Source organism: Natator depressus, chromosome 24 (assembly GCF_965152275.1).
Source record: "Natator depressus isolate rNatDep1 chromosome 24, rNatDep2.hap1, whole genome shotgun sequence".
Taxonomy (NCBI): Eukaryota; Metazoa; Chordata; order Testudines; family Cheloniidae; genus Natator; species Natator depressus.
In genome coordinates this window covers 14,108,237-14,130,183 of record NC_134257.1, presented here as the reverse complement: position 1 = coordinate 14,130,183, position 21,947 = coordinate 14,108,237, and the positions used below count along the sequence as shown (strand labels likewise).

Below are 21,947 nucleotides of genomic sequence, written 5' to 3'. Positions count from 1 at the left end.
TTGCCCAGGTGTCATTGAGACCCTATCTTGTGCCCATAGCCCACCCCGACAACATCCACTGCCCCGGTTCACAGGGAATACTCTGTGTCTTCCAGGTGGACGGGGTGTTCCACAACCTGCCTGTGATCGTGGCCGATGGGCAGCTCCGAGCATATCAGCATGGCGGGAACGTCCTTGTGCAAACTGACTTCGGCCTCACCGTGAGCTACGACCTGGTTTACCATGCCAGAGTCACTGTCCCAGGGAACTACCAGGGCCAGACGTGCGGCCTGTGCGGGAACTACAACGGGCATCGGGACGACGAGTTCCTGCTCCCCGATGGCAGCGCGGCCCCTAACGTGGCAGCCTTTGGTTCCGCCTGGAAAGTCCCGATCCCGGGGGCGGCCTGTGAGGACGGATGCGTCGGGAACAGCTGCCCGGTCTGCAAGGAGACGAAGAAGGAGTTCTTCAAACAGCGCAACTACTGCGGGCTGCTCACGGCCCCCGACGGCCCCTTCGCCTCCTGCCACGGCGCGGTCAGCCCCAGCGTGTATTTCAACAACTGCCTGTATGATGTGTGCTTGGGCAACGGGGACTCCCAGGTCCTGTGCCAGAGCATCCACAGCTACGTGACGGCCTGCCAAGAGGCCGGGGCCCCCATCCAGCCCTGGAGGAGCGCCTCCTTCTGCCGTAAGTGCCGCGATGCTGGTGTAGCACAAGGGCCTATCCCACTCGCTCCCCTCCCGCTGGGGGGCGGGGAGAGCGATTCTAGGTATCTCATTCCAGGCCTCTGGGCTTCTTCAGAGACTCCTTTGGGTGGGAACCAACAAGGTCATGTTCCCTTATAAAGGTGACCTGGTCCTCTCGTCCCCGTCAGATTCTCCTCTCCTTCATGTCTGTCCCTCTGAGCCTGAGGTGGGCAAACTACGGCCTGTGGGCCACACCCGGCCCGCTGGACCCTCCTGCCTGGCCCCTGAGCTCCTGGCCCGGGAGGCTTGCCCGGCGCCATGCTCTGGGAGGCCGGGCGGTGAGCTCCTGGGGCAGCGTAGCTGCGGAGCCTGGCCTGACCCGGTCTCTGTGCTGCGCTGTGTGTGGCTGGCTCCAGCCGGGCTGCGCTGTGTGTGGCTGTAGCACTGGCAGCCAGGCAGCGCGGTAAGGGGGCAGGGAGCCGGGGGGTTGGATAGTGGGAGGGGAGTTCGAGGTGGTGGTTGGGGGTAGCAGTGTGGATAGGGGTCGGGGCAGTCAGAAGGCGGGGAACAGGGGGGTTGAATGGGGGCAGGGGTCTCAGGGGGAGGGAGTCATGAAGGAGGGGGGGTTGGATGGGGCGGCAGGGGTCAGTCAGGGACGGGGGATCTGGGGGCAGTCAGGGGACAGGGAGAAGGGGTGGGTGGATGGGGCAGGAGTCCCAAGGTGGCCGTCAGGGAACAGGGGAGGTTGGATGGGGCAGGAGTCTGAGGTGGGAGGGGGGCGTCAGGTGACCAGAAGCAGGGGGGCGTGGATAGCGGGTGGCGTCCGGGCCACGCCCCCCTCCCCTAACCAGCCCTCCATACAATTTCCAAAACCCGACGCCGCCCTCCGGCCAAAAAGTTTGCCCGCCCCTGCTCTAAGTTGTGGGCTGAGATCTCTCCAGCCATCAATTGCTTCTTTCTCTGCTTTAGCTCTGCGCTGCCCGGCCAACAGTCACTACGAGGTGTGCGCCGACCTCTGCACCACCACCTGTGCCAGGATCACCGACGCCAGGAAGTGCCCAGACACCTGCGCCGAAGGCTGCCAGTGCGACGACGGCTTCCTCTTCGATGGCCAGGGCTGCGTGGCTCTGCAGAGCTGTGGGTGCTTCAAGAAGGGGATATATTACAAGGTACCGCCCCCCTGCTGGGGTATTAACTCCTATCCAGTCACTTCCTTCCCGCCCTGCTCTCATCAGCCATGTTGGATCAGACCATTGTCGGTTGCCAATGGCAATACATGAATCTCTGTTGAAAGGCACTAATGGCACAATCCTGGTTCCATGAACCGTGTCTGTGGAAGGGCGGTGGAGTCTAGTGGTTAGAGCAGGGAGCTGGAAGTCAGGACTCCTCGGTTCTCTCCCCAGCTGCGGGAAGGCAGTCGTGCCAAGTGGAGTAGAGCGGCTGCGGACTGGGAGATAAGACACTCAGTTCTAGTCCCAGATATGGCCTCCCTGTAAATGAACATCTCCGCACTGAAAAACTACCTTTGCCCGGGCTCCATTGTGTTCTTTTCCCTTTTTTCAAACAGCCTAATGAGACGGTTCTGACCAACAAGTGCCAGCAAAGCTGCACCTGCACTCCTGCCCAAGGGGTGACCTGTGAAGCCCACAGCTGCACCAGGGATGAAACCTGTCAGATCAGAGACGGAGTCATGCAATGCATCAACAGAGGTGAAAGAGAGTGCAAGAGTTAAACAAGAAGAGAGGTGAAGGTAGAGATAGAGAGTCCTTAGAGCAGCCTCAGTGGAGTCAGGACAGCTGAGGAGCTGGCGCAGAGTAGAGTTTCCATGCTTAGATCTAGGAAGCGAGTGGGGACTAGTGGTTAGAGCAGGGGGGTTTGTGAGCCCGGACTCCTGGGTTCTATTCACAGCTCTGGGAGGGGTGGGGGTAGGTTACATGGTGGGTTCTCTGGGTTGGAGCCTATGGGCTGGGCGGCAGGCTATGTCAAATCAAGTCATTGATTCTCTCCTGGGCTTTGGACCAGGCACTTGACTGTCAAGAGGAAAAGAAAAGTATCCTCTGGGCCTGCCGCTTTGGTCAAAGGTTGAGGTCCTTACTCGACCTATTTACTTAATCCCTACTCAGGCAGAGCTTTTACAGGAAACCATCTCCCGTTGACTCCTCTCTGTTTGGCCCCTCTTCCGAATGGCTTTGGGTGGGTAACTGGGCCTGTGCTGAACCGAGCTCCCCTGCCCCCCTAGCCCTCACTCTCCCGGATTGCTGGGATTTCTCTCCTTTCAGATCCCTGCAAAGTCCTGACATGTCGGGCCAAGGAGACGTGCAAGGTCCAGAACGGCCGTGCGATGTGCGTTCCCAACTTCATTGGAACCTGCTGGGGCTGGGGGGACCCGCACTATCACACCTTCGACGGGCTGAACTTCAACTTCCAGGGCACCTGCACCTACACCCTGGCCAAGTACTGCGGGAGCGACAACACCCTGGTGCCCTTCACCGTCGATGAGAAGAACGACAACAGGGGAGGCAACCAGGCTGTCTCCTACGTGCGCCTGACCAACATCTACGTCTATGGCTACAACATCTCCATCTACAAGAAGGAAGTTGGGAAAATCAGAGTGAGTACAAAGTGCAAAAATGATTGGAGAGCTTACATTTGGAATAAAAATATAGGTACATCCATGCCCATACACATCTACCTATCCATCCATCCATCCGCATACCCGTCTGTCTATATCTCTGTCTCTCCTTCCCCATACATATGCATCCATCTTACCGTCCAGTCCAAGACAAATCTGTCAATCCATCTGTCAGGATACACATCTATCCGTCCCTCTGTTTGTCCCCATACACATCTCTCTTTCTCTCCACCCAGCCCATACACATCAAGCCATTTCTCAATCTATCACCATACACATCTGCTTTTTCTCCATCGATCCATCCAACCATCCCCATACACAGCTATCTATCTCTCTGTGCTGGTTGAAGACCAATTTTCTTTTGGAAAATGTCAACATCTCTTTTCTTCCATTTATACAAATGGGCCAGTACTTTTGTTTGTTTCTTTTTCAAGAATTTCTGCTGAATCAGGTCCTTCATTTTGAAATAGGTTTTTTTTTTAAAAAAAGAAATGATATTTAGAAATTTTAAAATAGAAATGTTTCCAGATTATCAGAAAGAAAATCCCCTTTTTGTGATCTCAAAGTGGCCATGAAAAGAAACAAGATCGAAAATGACAACATTCCAAAAGAGAACGGAATAAGCGAGAAATGAACCGATTTAAAATGATCTGCTCCAGGCACCTGGGCCCTCCCAAATCACCTGGGCAATCTTGCCTCCATGGACCACATAGGATCCCCCAGTCAGCCTAGGTCCCCCAGAACTCTTGTTCTACCAGTCTCCCCATGTCGCGGGGTCCCTCCAGGCCGCACAGGCTAAGCGGTTCCTGTCTTCCTTCCACAACTCTCTCGCTCTCTCTCTCTAGCTCTTTGGTTTTGTACTGCCGCCCATCACCATAGGAGCCAACCATCCTCTACATAACATGTACTGGCCAGAGTAAACTGTCTGCTCCAATCCATGGAGCTTCTGGCTTTTCTCCTCTTTTTGGGGTAGAAAAATCTCCACTTGCAGTAGGACTTTGTGGTGAGTTGGGCGGGTTTCAAGCTGTGAATATCATTGTCGTTCTTGTCGGGAAGCTTTATTAAAGGGGAGTCCAGGTCACACTCTGGATTTATCTAATCTGCACTGGGAATTCATTCCACAGCCAGATCCCCTGGACAGAGAACATTTGATCTCTGAGGACTCAAGTGCTTAACTGGGGCTTTCTAATCTTTCTTGTCCCAGAGGAGCAGAACTCTTGTAAGAGGTGAGATGAAAAGAGAAATAACCGTCGGTTCTTTCCTCCTATCTCTAGATCAATGACGTGACCACCAGCTTGCCGGTGACCCTGGAAGACGGTAAAATCAAGCTCTACCAGAGCGGTCTCAGTGCTATCCTGCGGACAGACTTTGGTCTGCAGGTGTCGTATGACTGGAATTGGCACCTGATCATCACCCTCCCCAGCAGCTATTATGGGGCCATGGGCGGCCTTTGTGGGAACTTCAACCAAAACCGTGGAGATGACATGACGTCACCCAACGGCACCCGAGTCTCTTCCATCGTGGAGTGGGCCAGGAGCTGGAAAGTCAAAGACCGGGACCCTTTCTGCTGGGATGATTGCAAAGGGACATGCCCAGCGTGCGATGAGAGCAAGCAGAAGATCTACAGGGGCGACGAATACTGTGGTATGATCAGCAAAAAACCAGGAGGGCCCTTCAGAGAGTGTCACAGCAAAGTGAGCCCCAAGGACATTTTTGACAGCTGCATCTATGACGTGTGTCTGAACGGGGGAGCCAAGAACATCCTGTGCCAGGCGCTGGAGGCCTACGCAGCCATCTGCAAGAAACAGGGCATCACCGTCTATGACTGGAGGACACCGTCCGGCTGCGGTGAGCTCGGTGGTTTTTTTTTTTTATTGAGAAAAGCAGCAATTAGACTAGAGTTACTGTGCTGCTTGAGGAGATGGCCAGTGGGCGGAGTGTCAGGACAGACACCAGGCCTAGATCCTGCACCTTGGCAACTATACACCATGGGGATGTGGGCTTGAGAAGTCCCTATAAGAGACTAGCTAGATTGAGAATCGATGGACACATGGTTTTCATAGATTGGATTAGATGAGAGAAAGGAAGAGTCTCCAAATATTGTTAGGAGGATGGATTAGATGAATAGGGAGATGAAACAGGTTTCATAGATTGGTAGATGGATTAGATGGATTGGGTGGTTAAATAGATTCAGTGGAGGATACGTGGATAAAATGGATGGAGAGATTAAATGGGTGTAATAGATGGATAGGTGGGTTCGATGGATAGAGAGATAAAGAGATTTAATGGATGGATGAATGGATTAGGTGCACGGGGAGATAAAGTCAATTAGAGGTCAAGATTGGTCGATTGGATGCTGAGCCAGAGGGACGGCTGGCTAAACGTGGGGGAGGGATAGCTCAGTGGTTTGAGCATTGGCCTGCTAAACCCAGGGTTGTGAGTTCAATCCTTGAGGGGGCCATTTCGGGGGCAAAACTTGGGGGATTGGTCCTGCTTTGAGCAGGGGGTTGGACTAGATGACCTCCTGAGGTTCCTTCCAAGCTTGATATTCTATGCTTCTATGATTAGGTTCTAGATTAGACAGATATAGATACTCCTGGATGTACACGTCAATTAGATGGAGGCAACGACAAAGATTTATTACAATGTAACGTAAAGAAAATCTCACTTCCGCACTTCAAAGAAGGGGTGTTCAGCATTGTGTAAGAGGGATGTAAGTGAAGAAGAGAAAAGCGGGATGGATTTGGTGGGTGAAGTGGCTGGAAGAGAGGGATGGATCAGAAAGCGATGGAAAGATGGACCCATCCGAAATACTATCTGAAAATACAGGGTGCCAACCCAGTAGGATCTCCTGAGTCTTTCCACTTTCACGGGACGTGTGCTGAGTCTGAGGTCATCTGGCATGGGCGGGGCTCCAGAGGAGGCCTTGACAAGTGAGGTCTCATCTGCTCTGGGTGCACTTTGCAGATTTTCTTGGATTTTCTATACAAAGAGAGCATTTCCCTGCTCTCCTTTGCCCAAGGGGGTTGTTCCCTGTGCTGTACTCCAGAGGTGGCCTTCGTGTGGCTGCTTGTACATCGGGCCTGTGATATAGAGGATGCCGATTGCACATTAGAATTTCTCTCTAGCTCTTGCTGCATCTAAGCAGGTGTTTTTAGTTCATTTCCTGTGATGTTAAATCTCCCCCTCTCTGACCCCCTCCCAGTCCTGCCCTGCCCTGAGAACAGCCACTACGAGGCCTGTGGGAACGCCTGCCCGGCCAGCTGCTCCGACCATACCGCCAACTCCTCCTGCCAGGAGCCCTGCGTGGAGACCTGCCAGTGTGACAACGGTTATGTGCTGAGTGCCGGCCAGTGTGTCCCCGTGGAGAGCTGTGGCTGTGACTACAACGGCCGCTACTACAAACCCAACGAGGAGTTCTGGGCCGATGAGAACTGCCGCTCTCGGTGCAGATGTGATCCCAGCTTGGGCATGGTGCTTTGCCAGGAGACCGGCTGCAAGGCCAGCGAGAGATGCGCCGTGATGAACGGGGTCCGTGGCTGCTCCCCAATCAGCTACTCCACCTGCACGGCCTCCGGAGACCCTCACTACACCACCTTCGACGGGAAAAAGTACGATTTCATGGGCACCTGCATCTACCAGCTGGCTGGGGTCTGCTCTGTGGACCCCACGCTCACCCCATTCAACATCAAGGTGGAGAATAACAACCGCGGCAGCAAGGCCGTGTCCTACACCAAAGCGGTGACCTTGGAGGTCTACGGTAGAAACATCACTGTCAGCCAGCAATATCCCCGCAAGATCAAGGTAGGGACGGAGAGCCACAGGACTACAGTCAACAGTGTGCCCTTGTTGCCAAGAAGGCCAATGGCGTTTTGGGCTGTATAAGTAGGGGCATTGCCAGCAGATCGAGGGACGTGATCGTTCCCCTCTATTCGATATTGGTGAGGCCTCATCTGGAGTACTAGTGTCCAGTTTTGGGCCCCACACTACAAGAAGGATGTGGAAAAATTGGAAAACGTCCAGCGGGGGGCAAGAAAAATGATTAGGGGACTGGAACACATGACTTATGAGGAGAGGCTGAGGGAACTGGGATTGTTTAGTCTGCGGAAGAGAAGAATGAGGGGGGATTTGATAGCTGCTTTCAACTACCTGAAAGGAGGTTCCAAAGAGGATGGCTCTAGACTGTTCTCAGCGGTAGCAGATGACAGAACGAGGAGTAATGGTCTCAAGTTGCAGTGGGGGAGGTTTAGTTTGGCTATTAGGAAAAACGTTTTTACTAGGAGGGTGGTGAAACACTGGAATGCGTTACCTCGAGAGGTGGTGGAATCTCCTTCCTTAGAAGCTTTTAAGGTCAGGCTTGACAAAGCCCTGGCTGGGATGATTTAGTTGGGGATTGGTCCTGCTTTGAGCAGCGGGTTGGACTAGATGACCTCCTGAGGTCCCTTCCAACCTTGATATTCTATGATTCTATGACTTCTCGGGGAGCTGTGAGCAGGAACTCTTGCTGTTGATGATACATTACCCATTATTTCTCTCCCCGTTGCAGAAATGAGACCTGCGTCCATTGTACACTGAGCTGGTGGTGGGTGTGTGGGAAGGAACTGAGTGCCTCTTTGTGAATATATAGGGCAGGATTTTCTCCTCCCCATCAGGGCCGTTTTGCCACTGTAACTGCTGTGCATTCAGCTGCCTCACTCATTTAGCTGGGGATCGGGTCCCATTCCCTCCACAGGAGCTATGGCCAATTCCCACCAGCTGGGGATCTGGCCCCATTGACTCCAGGGGAATCAACACCCTAAAAGCTTCCTCCACTAAAGTACTTGATCCTGACTCCTGTTGCGCGAAGGCCCTTTCCATGTATCTGACAGCAGAAAGTTGGAGTCAACTGCATTTACACTGCCAAAGGGGTGTGAGAGAGTCTTAGGGCTGTTTCCAAATAAACGGCTAATGTGGCACAATGGACTTGCCGTAGCTGCGGCGCTTCAGTGAGGAGGCTGCCAATGCCAATGGCAGGCGTTCTCCCATTGGTGTAGGTAAGACACCTTCACAAGAGGCACTCGCTAGGTTGACGGGAGAATTCTCCCGTTGACCTAGCAACGTCTACAGCAGGAGTCAGGTCAGTTTAACTGCGTGGGTCAGGGGTGTGGAGTTTTCACACCGCGGAGCGATAGTGATACTGACCTAATTTACTAGTGTAGAGCAGGCCTTCGTGTAATTGGGAATTCAGACCATCCCCAAGACGTGTGTTCCAGATAGACAGGCTCTTTGTGAACCTGTCCTGCAAAGCTGCTCTCATCGCTAGACCCCACTCCCTGACCAGAGCTGGGGTTAGAACCCAGGAGTCCTAGCTCCCAGCCACCGTGCTCCAACCACTGCCCTCCCAGAGTTGAGGATAGGAGCCAGGAATCCTGATTCCCATCCCCCTCTGCTCTAACCCACCAGATCTCACTCCTCTCCCAGAATGGGGGATAGACCCCAGGAGTCCTGGCTCCCAGCCTCCCCTGCTCAAAGCCACTCGGCCCCACCCCATTTCTTCCCTTCCCTTCCTTTCCCCACCCCTCCCCGAGCCAAGAATAAAACCTAGGAGTCCTGAGTCCCCACCTTCTGCCTGCAGTATTCATTCAAAATTAACCCCCGGCCCTGCCGCGTCTGTTCCAGGTGGACGGAGTCTTTGTGGCCCTGCCTTTCTACCATGAGGAGAAGCTACAGGCTTACGTGAGCGGAGCCCAAGTCCTCATCAAGACCGCCTTTGCGCTGAGGGTGACCTTCGACGGGAGCCTGGTCCGGGTCACTGTGCCCAACACCTACGCCAACGCCCTCTGCGGCCTGTGCGGTGACAACAACCAAACTGCCAGTGACGACCTGACCATGAGAGACGGGAGACGGGCAGCCAACGCCGTCCAGTTCGCAGAGAGCTGGAAGGTGGGGGAGGTCCCGGGCTGCTCAGACAGCTGCACCGGGAAGTGCCTGGTCTGCAGTGAGGCTCAGAGACAACCCTACAAGGGAGATCGGTACTGCGGGGTCATCAGCAGAGGGGACGGACCGTTCAGAGAGTGCCACGGAGTCATCGACCCAGCCCCTTTCTTCGACGACTGCGTCTTTGACACCTGCCAGTACAAGGGTCTCCGGGATGCTCTCTGCAGTGCCATCAGCGCCTACGTGACGGCCTGCCAGGCCAGGGGCATCCGGATAGGGCAGTGGAGATCGGCCTCATTCTGCAGTGAGTGTCGCCTACTAGAATCTGCTTTCAGGACTGGCTAGTCTCCATGTGCAGCACCCTCTGCAGGGGCTCAGAAGGGCTCAGCCGTGTGTCTCTGGCCTTACACACCTATCAGCTTGCGGTAGTGTTGCCAACCGTAAAGGTCACCTACTCAGCTTTGCTTTATCTTTGTGCTATAGCAATGTAATCCTGTCTCCTTGCTGGCACCTGTCTCCCAGGGGTTGGAAATACTTTGCCAACACTAGAATCATAGAATCATAGAATATCAGGGTTGGAAGGGACCTCAGGAGGTCATCTAGTCCAACCCTCTAGTTGTCCTTCCCGTCAGGGTGCAGGAAAACGGACACCGAAAGAACTAAAGCAAGTAACTCAGAGTCACCCGAGAAGCCAGTGGCAGAAGCCAGTTATCCTGACTCCCAGTCCTCCATCACTAAACGTTACACAGCAGCCCACTCCAGAATTTGGGACTCAACTTGCAACATGTCCCCTTGTCTGCAGCTCTTACCACTAGACCAAACGCCCCGCCAAGAGTCAGAAAGAAAACCCCGGAGTCCTGACTCCCAGCCCTTCTGGGACGAAGCTACTAGATCCTAATCCCTTCCCAGAGCTGTCAATAGAACCCAGAAAACCTGATTGCAAGCCCTCCAGCTCTGATTTGCTAGATCCCTTTGACTGCTCACAGCAGGGAATAGAACCCAGGAGTCCTGAGTGCTAATCTCCCCTGCTTTTAACCACTAGATGCCACTGTCCCCCCAGAGCCAATGACAGAACCTAGCAGTCCTGGCTCCCAGCCCTCCCTGCTCTAAGCCAGGGAACCCCACTTCCCGCCCTGAACCATGACTAGAACCCAGGAGTTTTGGCTCCCAGTTCCCGCGAACAACACGATTGTAAGTGATACCTGCACATTTTCTTCTTGTGGTGCATTAATTTAAGAAGCTTTCTCTCACGGCCATCTGCACGTTCCCTCTGCCCTTCTCCTACAGGTCCCACCTGCCCCAGTAACTTCCACTACGAGCTCTGTGGGAGCGGCTGCCCTGCCACCTGCCACGGGCTCTCGGCGCCAGACGGCTGCGATGCCCCCTGTGCTGAAGGGTGTTTCTGCGATGCCGGGTTCCTCCTGAGCGGAGACCGGTGCGTCCCCATCGCGCAGTGCGGCTGTGTGCACCAGGGCACGTACTACAGGAAGGGAGAGGTGTTCTACTCCAGCGCCTCCTGCTGGGAGCAGTGCCGGTGCCAAGACAACGGGGTCGTCCAGTGTCGGGAGGCCTCCTGTGGAGCCAACGAGCAGTGCAAGGTGGCGGATGGCGTCCGGAAATGCCACCCTGTCGGATCTGCAACGTGTTCTGCTGCCGGAGACCCCCACTACCTCTCCTTTGACGGAGTCGCCTTCGATTTCCAAGGCACCTGCACCTACATCCTGGCCAAGACCTGCGCTGATGCCGGGAACCTGACATCCTTTTCCGTGAAGGTGGAGAACAAGCCCTGGGGCAATGGCAAGGTGTCTGTCACCAAGCTGGTGTCCGTGGAGGTCTACGGGCTCACGCTTACCCTGCTGCAGAACAGGAAGGGGCTCGTCATGGTAAGTCCTGCTCAAGATGTTCCTGCAACGGGGCAGCCCCACTGATGTGGCAATGCAAGGGGCACTTGTCTCCTGGGTCACTCATTAGGAGCGCACAGGCAGGAGGGGTCAGACATTCAGGTTCTGATCCTGACCTTACTGGCACCAGTGCCAGTTTAGAGGCATCCCACTGAAGAAAGCAGAATCGCTCTGGATTTTCTCTGGGACAAGTGAGAACATAATGCAGCCCTCAGCATATTACGCTCAGTGGATGATTGCAGAGTAAGCCCAGGGATCAGAGATCAAAACTGGGCCCTGATGCCATTACACTGGAACAGGTGACCCTGGATTTCCCTTAGGGTCAGTGAGATCAGAAATGGCCATAATTTAATTGAGTTCAGTGGAGTCACAACAGATTTGCCCAGGTGTCATTGAGACCCTATCTTGTGCCCATAGCCCACCCCGACAACATCCACTGCCCCGGTTCACAGGGAATACTCTGTGTCTTCCAGGTGGACGGGGTGTTCCACAACCTGCCTGTGATCGTGGCCGATGGGCAGCTCCGAGCATATCAGCACGGCGGGAACGTCCTTGTGCAAACTGACTTCGGCCTCACCGTGAGCTACGACCTGGTTTACCATGCCAGAGTCACTGTCCCAGGGAACTACCAGGGCCAGACGTGCGGCCTGTGCGGGAACTACAACGGGCGTCGGGACGACGAGTTCCTGCTCCCCGATGGCAGCGCGGCCCCTAACGTGGCAGCCTTTGGTTCCGCCTGGAAAGTCCCGATCCCGGGGGCGGCCTGTGAGGACGGATGCGTCGGGAACAGCTGCCCGGTCTGCAAGGAGACGAAGAAGGAGTTCTTCAAACAGCGCAACTACTGCGGGCTGCTCACGGCCCCCGACGGCCCCTTCGCCTCCTGCCACGGCGCGGTCAGCCCCAGCGTGTATTTCAACAACTGCCTGTATGATGTGTGCTTGGGCAACGGGGACTCCCAGGTCCTGTGCCAGAGCATCCACAGCTACGTGACGGCCTGCCAAGAGGCCGGGGCCCCCATCCAGCCCTGGAGGAGCACCTCCTTCTGCCGTAAGTGCCGCGATGCTGGTGTAGCACAAGGGCCTATCCCACTCGCTCCCCTCCCGCTGGGGGGCGGGGAGAGCGATTCTAGGTATCTCATTCCAGGCCTCTGGGCTTCTTCAGAGACTCCTTTGGGTGGGAACCAACAAGGTCATGTTCCCTTATAAAGGTGACCTGGTCCTCTCGTCCCCGTCAGATTCTCCTCTCCTTCATGTCTGTCCCTCTGAGCCTGAGGTGGGCAAACTACGGCCTGTGGGCCACACCCGGCCCGCTGGACCCTCCTGCCTGGCCCCTGAGCTCCTGGCCCGGGAGGCTTGCCCGGCGCCATGCTCTGGGAGGCCGGGCGGTGAGCTCCTGGGGCAGCGTAGCTGCGGAGCCTGGCCTGACCCGGTCTCTGTGCTGCGCTGTGTGTGGCTGGCTCCAGCCGGGCTGCGCTGTGTGTGGCTGTAGCACTGGCAGCCAGGCAGCGCGGTAAGGGGGCAGGGAGCCGGGGGGTTGGATAGTGGGAGGGGAGTTCGAGGTGGTGGTTGGGGGTAGCAGTGTGGATAGGGGTCGGGGCAGTCAGAAGGCGGGGAACAGGGGGGTTGAATGGGGGCAGGGGTCTCAGGGGGAGGGAGTCATGAAGGAGGGGGGGTTGGATGGGGCGGCAGGGGTCAGTCAGGGACGGGGGATCTGGGGGCAGTCAGGGGACAGGGAGAAGGGGTGGGTGGATGGGGCAGGAGTCCCAAGGTGGCCGTCAGGGAACAGGGGAGGTTGGATGGGGCAGGAGTCTGAGGTGGGAGGGGGGCGTCAGGTGACCAGAAGCAGGGGGGCGTGGATAGCGGGTGGCGTCCGGGCCACGCCCCCCTCCCCTAACCAGCCCTCCATACAATTTCCAAAACCCGACGCCGCCCTCCGGCCAAAAAGTTTGCCCGCCCCTGCTCTAAGTTGTGGGCTGAGATCTCTCCAGCCATCAATTGCTTCTTTCTCTGCTTTAGCTCTGCGCTGCCCGGCCAACAGTCACTACGAGGTGTGCGCCGACCTCTGCACCACCACCTGTGCCAGGATCACCGACGCCAGGAAGTGCCCAGACACCTGCGCCGAAGGCTGCCAGTGCGACGACGGCTTCCTCTTCGATGGCCAGGGCTGCGTGGCTCTGCAGAGCTGTGGGTGCTTCAAGAAGGGGATATATTACAAGGTACCGCCCCCCTGCTGGGGTATTAACTCCTATCCAGTCACTTCCTTCCCGCCCTGCTCTCATCAGCCATGTTGGATCAGACCATTGTCGGTTGCCAATGGCAATACATGAATCTCTGTTGAAAGGCACTAATGGCACAATCCTGGTTCCATGAACCGTGTCTGTGGAAGGGCGGTGGAGTCTAGTGGTTAGAGCAGGGAGCTGGAAGTCAGGACTCCTCGGTTCTCTCCCCAGCTGCGGGAAGGCAGTCGTGCCAAGTGGAGTAGAGCGGCTGCGGACTGGGAGATAAGACACTCAGTTCTAGTCCCAGATATGGCCTCCCTGTAAATGAACATCTCCGCACTGAAAAACTACCTTTGCCCGGGCTCCATTGTGTTCTTTTCCCTTTTTTCAAACAGCCTAATGAGACGGTTCTGACCAACAAGTGCCAGCAAAGCTGCACCTGCACTCCTGCCCAAGGGGTGACCTGTGAAGCCCACAGCTGCACCAGGGATGAAACCTGTCAGATCAGAGACGGAGTCATGCAATGCATCAACAGAGGTGAAAGAGAGTGCAAGAGTTAAACAAGAAGAGAGGTGAAGGTAGAGATAGAGAGTCCTTAGAGCAGCCTCAGTGGAGTCAGGACAGCTGAGGAGCTGGCGCAGAGTAGAGTTTCCATGCTTAGATCTAGGAAGCGAGTGGGGACTAGTGGTTAGAGCAGGGGGGTTTGTGAGCCCGGACTCCTGGGTTCTATTCACAGCTCTGGGAGGGGTGGGGGTAGGTTACATGGTGGGTTCTCTGGGTTGGAGCCTATGGGCTGGGCGGCAGGCTATGTCAAATCAAGTCATTGATTCTCTCCTGGGCTTTGGACCAGGCACTTGACTGTCAAGAGGAAAAGAAAAGTATCCTCTGGGCCTGCCGCTTTGGTCAAAGGTTGAGGTCCTTACTCGACCTATTTACTTAATCCCTACTCAGGCAGAGCTTTTACAGGAAACCATCTCCCGTTGACTCCTCTCTGTTTGGCCCCTCTTCCGAATGGCTTTGGGTGGGTAACTGGGCCTGTGCTGAACCGAGCTCCCCTGCCCCCCTAGCCCTCACTCTCCCGGATTGCTGGGATTTCTCTCCTTTCAGATCCCTGCAAAGTCCTGACATGTCGGGCCAAGGAGACGTGCAAGGTCCAGAACGGCCGTGCGATGTGCGTTCCCAACTTCATTGGAACCTGCTGGGGCTGGGGGGACCCGCACTATCACACCTTCGACGGGCTGAACTTCAACTTCCAGGGCACCTGCACCTACACCCTGGCCAAGTACTGCGGGAGCGACAACACCCTGGTGCCCTTCACCGTCGATGAGAAGAACGACAACAGGGGAGGCAACCAGGCTGTCTCCTACGTGCGCCTGACCAACATCTACGTCTATGGCTACAACATCTCCATCTACAAGAAGGAAGTTGGGAAAATCAGAGTGAGTACAAAGTGCAAAAATGATTGGAGAGCTTACATTTGGAATAAAAATATAGGTACATCCATGCCCATACACATCTACCTATCCATCCATCCATCCGCATACCCGTCTGTCTATATCTCTGTCTCTCCTTCCCCATACATATGCATCCATCTTACCGTCCAGTCCAAGACAAATCTGTCAATCCATCTGTCAGGATACACATCTATCCGTCCCTCTGTTTGTCCCCATACACATCTCTCTTTCTCTCCACCCAGCCCATACACATCAAGCCATTTCTCAATCTATCACCATACACATCTGCTTTTTCTCCATCGATCCATCCAACCATCCCCATACACAGCTATCTATCTCTCTGTGCTGGTTGAAGACCAATTTTCTTTTGGAAAATGTCAACATCTCTTTTCTTCCATTTATACAAATGGGCCAGTACTTTTGTTTGTTTCTTTTTCAAGAATTTCTGCTGAATCAGGTCCTTCATTTTGAAATAGGTTTTTTTTTTAAAAAAAGAAATGATATTTAGAAATTTTAAAATAGAAATGTTTCCAGATTATCAGAAAGAAAATCCCCTTTTTGTGATCTCAAAGTGGCCATGAAAAGAAACAAGATCGAAAATGACAACATTCCAAAAGAGAACGGAATAAGCGAGAAATGAACCGATTTAAAATGATCTGCTCCAGGCACCTGGGCCCTCCCAAATCACCTGGGCAATCTTGCCTCCATGGACCACATAGGATCCCCCAGTCAGCCTAGGTCCCCCAGAACTCTTGTTCTACCAGTCTCCCCATGTCGCGGGGTCCCTCCAGGCCGCACAGGCTAAGCGGTTCCTGTCTTCCTTCCACAACTCTCTCGCTCTCTCTCTCTAGCTCTTTGGTTTTGTACTGCCGCCCATCACCATAGGAGCCAACCATCCTCTACATAACATGTACTGGCCAGAGTAAACTGTCTGCTCCAATCCATGGAGCTTCTGGCTTTTCTCCTCTTTTTGGGGTAGAAAAATCTCCACTTGCAGTAGGATTTTGTGGTGAGTTGGGCGGGTTTCAAGCTGTGAATATCATTGTCGTTCTTGTCGGGAAGCTTTATTAAAGGGGAGTCCAGGTCACACTCTGGATTTATCTAATCTGCACTGGGAATTCATTCCACAGCCAGATCCCCTGGACAGAGAACATTTGATCTCTGAGGACTCAAGTGCTTAACTGGGGCTTTCTAATCTTTCTTGTCCCAGAGGAGCAGAACTCTTGTAAGAGGTGAGATGAAAAGAGAAATAACCGTCGGTTCTTTCCTCCTATCTCTAGATCAATGACGTGACCACCAGCTTGCCGGTGACCCTGGAAGACGGTAAAATCAAGCTCTACCAGAGCGGTCTCAGTGCTATCCTGCGGACAGACTTTGGTCTGCAGGTGTCGTATGACTGGAATTGGCACCTGATCATCACCCTCCCCAGCAGCTATTATGGGGCCATGGGCGGCCTTTGTGGGAACTTCAACCAAAACCGTGGAGATGACATGACGTCACCCAACGGCACCCGAGTCTCTTCCATCGTGGAGTGGGCCAGGAGCTGGAAAGTCAAAGACCGGGACCCTTTCTGCTGGGATGATTGCAAAGGGACATGCCCAGCGTGCGATGAGAGCAAGCAGAAGATCTACAGGGGCGACGAATACTGTGGTATGATCAGCAAAAAACCAGGAGGGCCCTTCAGAGAGTGTCACAGCAAAGTGAGCCCCAAGGACATTTTTGACAGCTGCATCTATGACGTGTGTCTGAACGGGGGAGCCAAGAACATCCTGTGCCAGGCGCTGGAGGCCTACGCAGCCATCTGCAAGAAACAGGGCATCACCGTCTATGACTGGAGGACACCGTCCGGCTGCGGTGAGCTCGGTGGTTTTTTTTTTTTATTGAGAAAAGCAGCAATTAGACTAGAGTTACTGTGCTGCTTGAGGAGATGGCCAGTGGGCGGAGTGTCAGGACAGACACCAGGCCTAGATCCTGCACCTTGGCAACTATACACCATGGGGATGTGGGCTTGAGAAGTCCCTATAAGAGACTAGCTAGATTGAGAATCGATGGACACATGGTTTTCATAGATTGGATTAGATGAGAGAAAGGAAGAGTCTCCAAATATTGTTAGGAGGATGGATTAGATGAATAGGGAGATGAAACAGGTTTCATAGATTGGTAGATGGATTAGATGGATTGGGTGGTTAAATAGATTCAGTGGAGGATACGTGGATAAAATGGATGGAGAGATTAAATGGGTGTAATAGATGGATAGGTGGGTTCGATGGATAGAGAGATAAAGAGATTTAATGGATGGATGAATGGATTAGGTGCACGGGGAGATAAAGTCAATTAGAGGTCAAGATTGGTCGATTGGATGCTGAGCCAGAGGGACGGCTGGCTAAACGTGGGGGAGGGATAGCTCAGTGGTTTGAGCATTGGCCTGCTAAACCCAGGGTTGTGAGTTCAATCCTTGAGGGGGCCATTTCGGGGGCAAAACTTGGGGGATTGGTCCTGCTTTGAGCAGGGGGTTGGACTAGATGACCTCCTGAGGTTCCTTCCAAGCTTGATATTCTATGCTTCTATGATTAGGTTCTAGATTAGACAGATATAGATACTCCTGGATGTACACGTCAATTAGATGGAGGCAACGACAAAGATTTATTACAATGTAACGTAAAGAAAATCTCACTTCCGCACTTCAAAGAAGGGGTGTTCAGCATTGTGTAAGAGGGATGTAAGTGAAGAAGAGAAAAGCGGGATGGATTTGGTGGGTGAAGTGGCTGGAAGAGAGGGATGGATCAGAAAGCGATGGAAAGATGGACCCATCCGAAATACTATCTGAAAATACAGGGTGCCAACCCAGTAGGATCTCCTGAGTCTTTCCACTTTCACGGGACGTGTGCTGAGTCTGAGGTCATCTGGCGTGGGCGGGGCTCCAGAGGAGGCCTTGACAAGTGAGGTCTCATCTGCTCTGGGTGCACTTTGCAGATTTTCTTGGATTTTCTATACAAAGAGAGCATTTCCCTGCTCTCCTTTGCCCAAGGGGGTTGTTCCCTGTGCTGTACTCCAGAGGTGGCCTTCGTGTGGCTGCTTGTACATCGGGCCTGTGATATAGAGGATGCCGATTGCACATTAGAATTTCTCTCTAGCTCTTGCTGCATCTAAGCAGGTGTTTTTAGTTCATTTCCTGTGATGTTAAATCTCCCCCTCTCTGACCCCCTCCCAGTCCTGCCCTGCCCTGAGAACAGCCACTACGAGGCCTGTGGGAACGCCTGCCCGGCCAGCTGCTCCGACCATACCGCCAACTCCTCCTGCCAGGAGCCCTGCGTGGAGACCTGCCAGTGTGACAACGGTTATGTGCTGAGTGCCGGCCAGTGTGTCCCCGTGGAGAGCTGTGGCTGTGACTACAACGGCCGCTACTACAAACCCAACGAGGAGTTCTGGGCCGATGAGAACTGCCGCTCTCGGTGCAGATGTGATCCCAGCTTGGGCATGGTGCTTTGCCAGGAGACCGGCTGCAAGGCCAGCGAGAGATGCGCCGTGATGAACGGGGTCCGTGGCTGCTCCCCAACCAGCTACTCCACCTGCACGGCCTCCGGAGACCCTCACTACACCACCTTCGACGGGAAAAAGTACGATTTCATGGGCACCTGCATCTACCAGCTGGCTGGGGTCTGCTCTGTGGACCCCACGCTCACCCCATTCAACATCAAGGTGGAGAATAACAACCGCGGCAGCAAGGCCGTGTCCTACACCAAAGCGGTGACCTTGGAGGTCTACGGTAGAAACATCACTGTCAGCCAGCAATATCCCCGCAAGATCAAGGTAGGGACGGAGAGCCACAGGACTACAGTCAACAGTGTGCCCTTGTTGCCAAGAAGGCCAATGGCGTTTTGGGCTGTATAAGTAGGGGCATTGCCAGCAGATCGAGGGACGTGATCGTTCCCCTCTATTCGATATTGGTGAGGCCTCATCTGGAGTACTAGTGTCCAGTTTTGGGCCCCACACTACAAGAAGGATGTGGAAAAATTGGAAAACGTCCAGCGGGGGGCAAGAAAAATGATTAGGGGACTGGAACACATGACTTATGAGGAGAGGCTGAGGGAACTGGGATTGTTTAGTCTGCGGAAGAGAAGAATGAGGGGGGATTTGATAGCTGCTTTCAACTACCTGAAAGGAGGTTCCAAAGAGGATGGCTCTAGACTGTTCTCAGCGGTAGCAGATGACAGAACGAGGAGTAATGGTCTCAAGTTGCAGTGGGGGAGGTTTAGTTTGGCTATTAGGAAAAACGTTTTTACTAGGAGGGTGGTGAAACACTGGAATGCGTTACCTCGAGAGGTGGTGGAATCTCCTTCCTTAGAAGCTTTTAAGGTCAGGCTTGACAAAGCCCTGGCTGGGATGATTTAGTTGGGGATTGGTCCTGCTTTGAGCAGCGGGTTGGACTAGATGACCTCCTGAGGTCCCTTCCAACCTTGATATTCTATGATTCTATGACTTCTCGGGGAGCTGTGAGCAGGAACTCTTGCTGTTGATGATACATTACCCATTATTTCTCTCCCCGTTGCAGAAATGAGACCTGCGTCCATTGTACACTGAGCTGGTGGTGGGTGTGTGGGAAGGAACTGAGTGCCTCTTTGTGAATATATAGGGCAGGATTTTCTCCTCCCCATCAGGGCCGTTTTGCCACTGTAACTGCTGTGCATTCAGCTGCCTCACTCCTTTAGCTGGGGATCGGGTCCCATTCCCTCCACAGGAGCTACGGCCAATTCCCACCAGCTGGGGATCTGGCCCCATTGACTCCAGGGGAATCAACACCCTAAAAGCTTCCTCCACTAAAGTACTTGATCCTGACTCCTGTTGCGCGAAGGCCCTTTCCATGTATCTGACAGCAGAAAGTTGGAGTCAACTGCATTTACACTGCCAAAGGGGTGTGAGAGAGTCTTAGGGCTGTTTCCAAATAAACGGCTAATGTGGCACAATGGACTTGCCGTAGCTGCGGCGCTTCAGTGAGGAGGCTGCCAATGCCAATGGCAGGCGTTCTCCCATTGGTGTAGGTAAGACACCTTCACAAGAGGCACTCGCTAGGTTGACGGGAGAATTCTCCCGTTGACCTAGCAACGTCTACAGCAGGAGTCAGGTCAGTTTAACTGCGTGGGTCAGGGGTGTGGAGTTTTCACACCCCGGAGCGATAGTGATACTGACCTAATTTACTAGTGTAGAGCAGGCCTTCGTGTAATTGGGAATTCAGACCATCCCCAAGACGTGTGTTCCAGATAGACAGGCTCTTTGTGAACCTGTCCTGCAAAGCTGCTCTCATCGCTAGACCCCACTCCCTGACCAGAGCTGGGGTTAGAACCCAGGAGTCCTAGCTCCCAGCCACCGTGCTCCAACCACTGCCCTCCCAGAGTTGAGGATAGGAGCCAGGAATCCTGATTCCCATCCCCCTCTGCTCTAACCCACCAGATCTCACTCCTCTCCCAGAATGGGGGATAGACCCCAGGAGTCCTGGCTCCCAGCCTCCCCTGCTCAAAGCCACTCGGCCCCACCCCATTTCTTCCCTTCCCTTCCTTTCCCCACCCCTCCCCGAGCCAAGAATAAAACCTAGGAGTCCTGAGTCCCCACCTTCTGCCTGCAGTATTCATTCAAAATTAACCCCCGGCCCTGCCGCGTCTGTTCCAGGTGGACGGAGTCTTTGTGGCCCTGCCTTTCTACCATGAGGAGAAGCTACAGGCTTACGTGAGCGGAGCCCAAGTCCTCATCAAGACCGCCTTTGCGCTGAGGGTGACCTTCGACGGGAGCCTGGTCCGGGTCACTGTGCCCAACACCTACGCCAACGCCCTCTGCGGCCTGTGCGGTGACAACAACCAAACTGCCAGTGACGACCTGACCATGAGAGACGGGAGACGGGCAGCCAACGCCGTCCAGTTCGCAGAGAGCTGGAAGGTGGGGGAGGTCCCGGGCTGCTCAGACAGCTGCACCGGGAAGTGCCTGGTCTGCAGTGAGGCTCAGAGACAACCCTACAAGGGAGATCGGTACTGCGGGGTCATCAGCAGAGGGGACGGACCGTTCAGAGAGTGCCACGGAGTCATCGACCCAGCCCCTTTCTTCGACGACTGCGTCTTTGACACCTGCCAGTACAAGGGTCTCCGGGATGCTCTCTGCAGTGCCATCAGCGCCTACGTGACGGCCTGCCAGGCCAGGGGCATCCGGATAGGGCAGTGGAGATCGGCCTCATTCTGCAGTGAGTGTCGCCTACTAGAATCTGCTTTCAGGACTGGCTAGTCTCCATGTGCAGCACCCTCTGCAGGGGCTCAGAAGGGCTCAGCCGTGTGTCTCTGGCCTTACACACCTATCAGCTTGCGGTAGTGTTGCCAACCGTAAAGGTCACCTACTCAGCTTTGCTTTATCTTTGTGCTATAGCAATGTAATCCTGTCTCCTTGCTGGCACCTGTCTCCCAGGGGTTGGAAATACTTTGCCAACACTAGAATCATAGAATATCAGGGTTGGAAGGGACCTCAGGAGGTCATCTAGTCCAACCCTCTAGTTGTCCTTCCCGTCAGGGTGCAGGAAAACGGACACCGAAAGAACTAAAGCAAGTAACTCAGAGTCACCCGAGAAGCCAGTGGCAGAAGCCAGTTATCCTGACTCCCAGTCCTCCATCACTAAACGTTACACAGCAGCCCACTCCAGAATTTGGGACTCAACTTGCAACATGTCCCCTTGTCTGCAGCTCTTACCACTAGACCAAACGCCCCGCCAAGAGTCAGAAAGAAAACCCCGGAGTCCTGACTCCCAGCCCTTCTGGGACGAAGCTACTAGATCCTAATCCCTTCCCAGAGCTGTCAATAGAACCCAGAAAACCTGATTGCAAGCCCTCCAGCTCTGATTTGCTAGATCCCTTTGACTGCTCACAGCAGGGAATAGAACCCAGGAGTCCTGAGTGCTAATCTCCCCTGCTTTTAACCACTAGATGCCACTGTCCCCCCAGAGCCAATGACAGAACCTAGCAGTCCTGGCTCCCAGCCCTCCCTGCTCTAAGCCAGGGAACCCCACTTCCCGCCCTGAACCATGACTAGAACCCAGGAGTTTTGGCTCCCAGTTCCCGCGAACAACACAATTGTAAGTGATACCTGCACATTTTCTTCTTGTGGTGCATTAATTTAAGAAGCTTT

General features: G+C 54.2%; 1 protein-coding gene across 1 annotated transcript in view; it reads left to right on the top strand.

Annotated features, from left to right (window-relative positions):
• LOC141977512 (uncharacterized) overlaps window positions 1-21,947 on the top strand; it is a 147,954-nt gene that overhangs the window by 72,328 nt on the left and 53,679 nt on the right. The window contains exons 28-42 of the mRNA XM_074939030.1: window positions 96-669; window positions 1,638-1,837; window positions 2,236-2,377; window positions 2,948-3,279; window positions 4,575-5,148; window positions 6,506-7,104; window positions 8,959-9,520; window positions 10,504-11,093; window positions 11,591-12,164; window positions 13,133-13,332; window positions 13,731-13,872; window positions 14,443-14,774; window positions 16,070-16,643; window positions 18,001-18,599; window positions 20,454-21,015. Of these exons, the coding sequence (XP_074795131.1) occupies window positions 96-669; window positions 1,638-1,837; window positions 2,236-2,377; window positions 2,948-3,279; window positions 4,575-5,148; window positions 6,506-7,104; window positions 8,959-9,520; window positions 10,504-11,093; window positions 11,591-12,164; window positions 13,133-13,332; window positions 13,731-13,872; window positions 14,443-14,774; window positions 16,070-16,643; window positions 18,001-18,599; window positions 20,454-21,015 (6,556 nt within the window). The remainder of the gene's footprint in view (window positions 1-95; window positions 670-1,637; window positions 1,838-2,235; window positions 2,378-2,947; window positions 3,280-4,574; window positions 5,149-6,505; window positions 7,105-8,958; window positions 9,521-10,503; window positions 11,094-11,590; window positions 12,165-13,132; window positions 13,333-13,730; window positions 13,873-14,442; window positions 14,775-16,069; window positions 16,644-18,000; window positions 18,600-20,453; window positions 21,016-21,947) is intronic.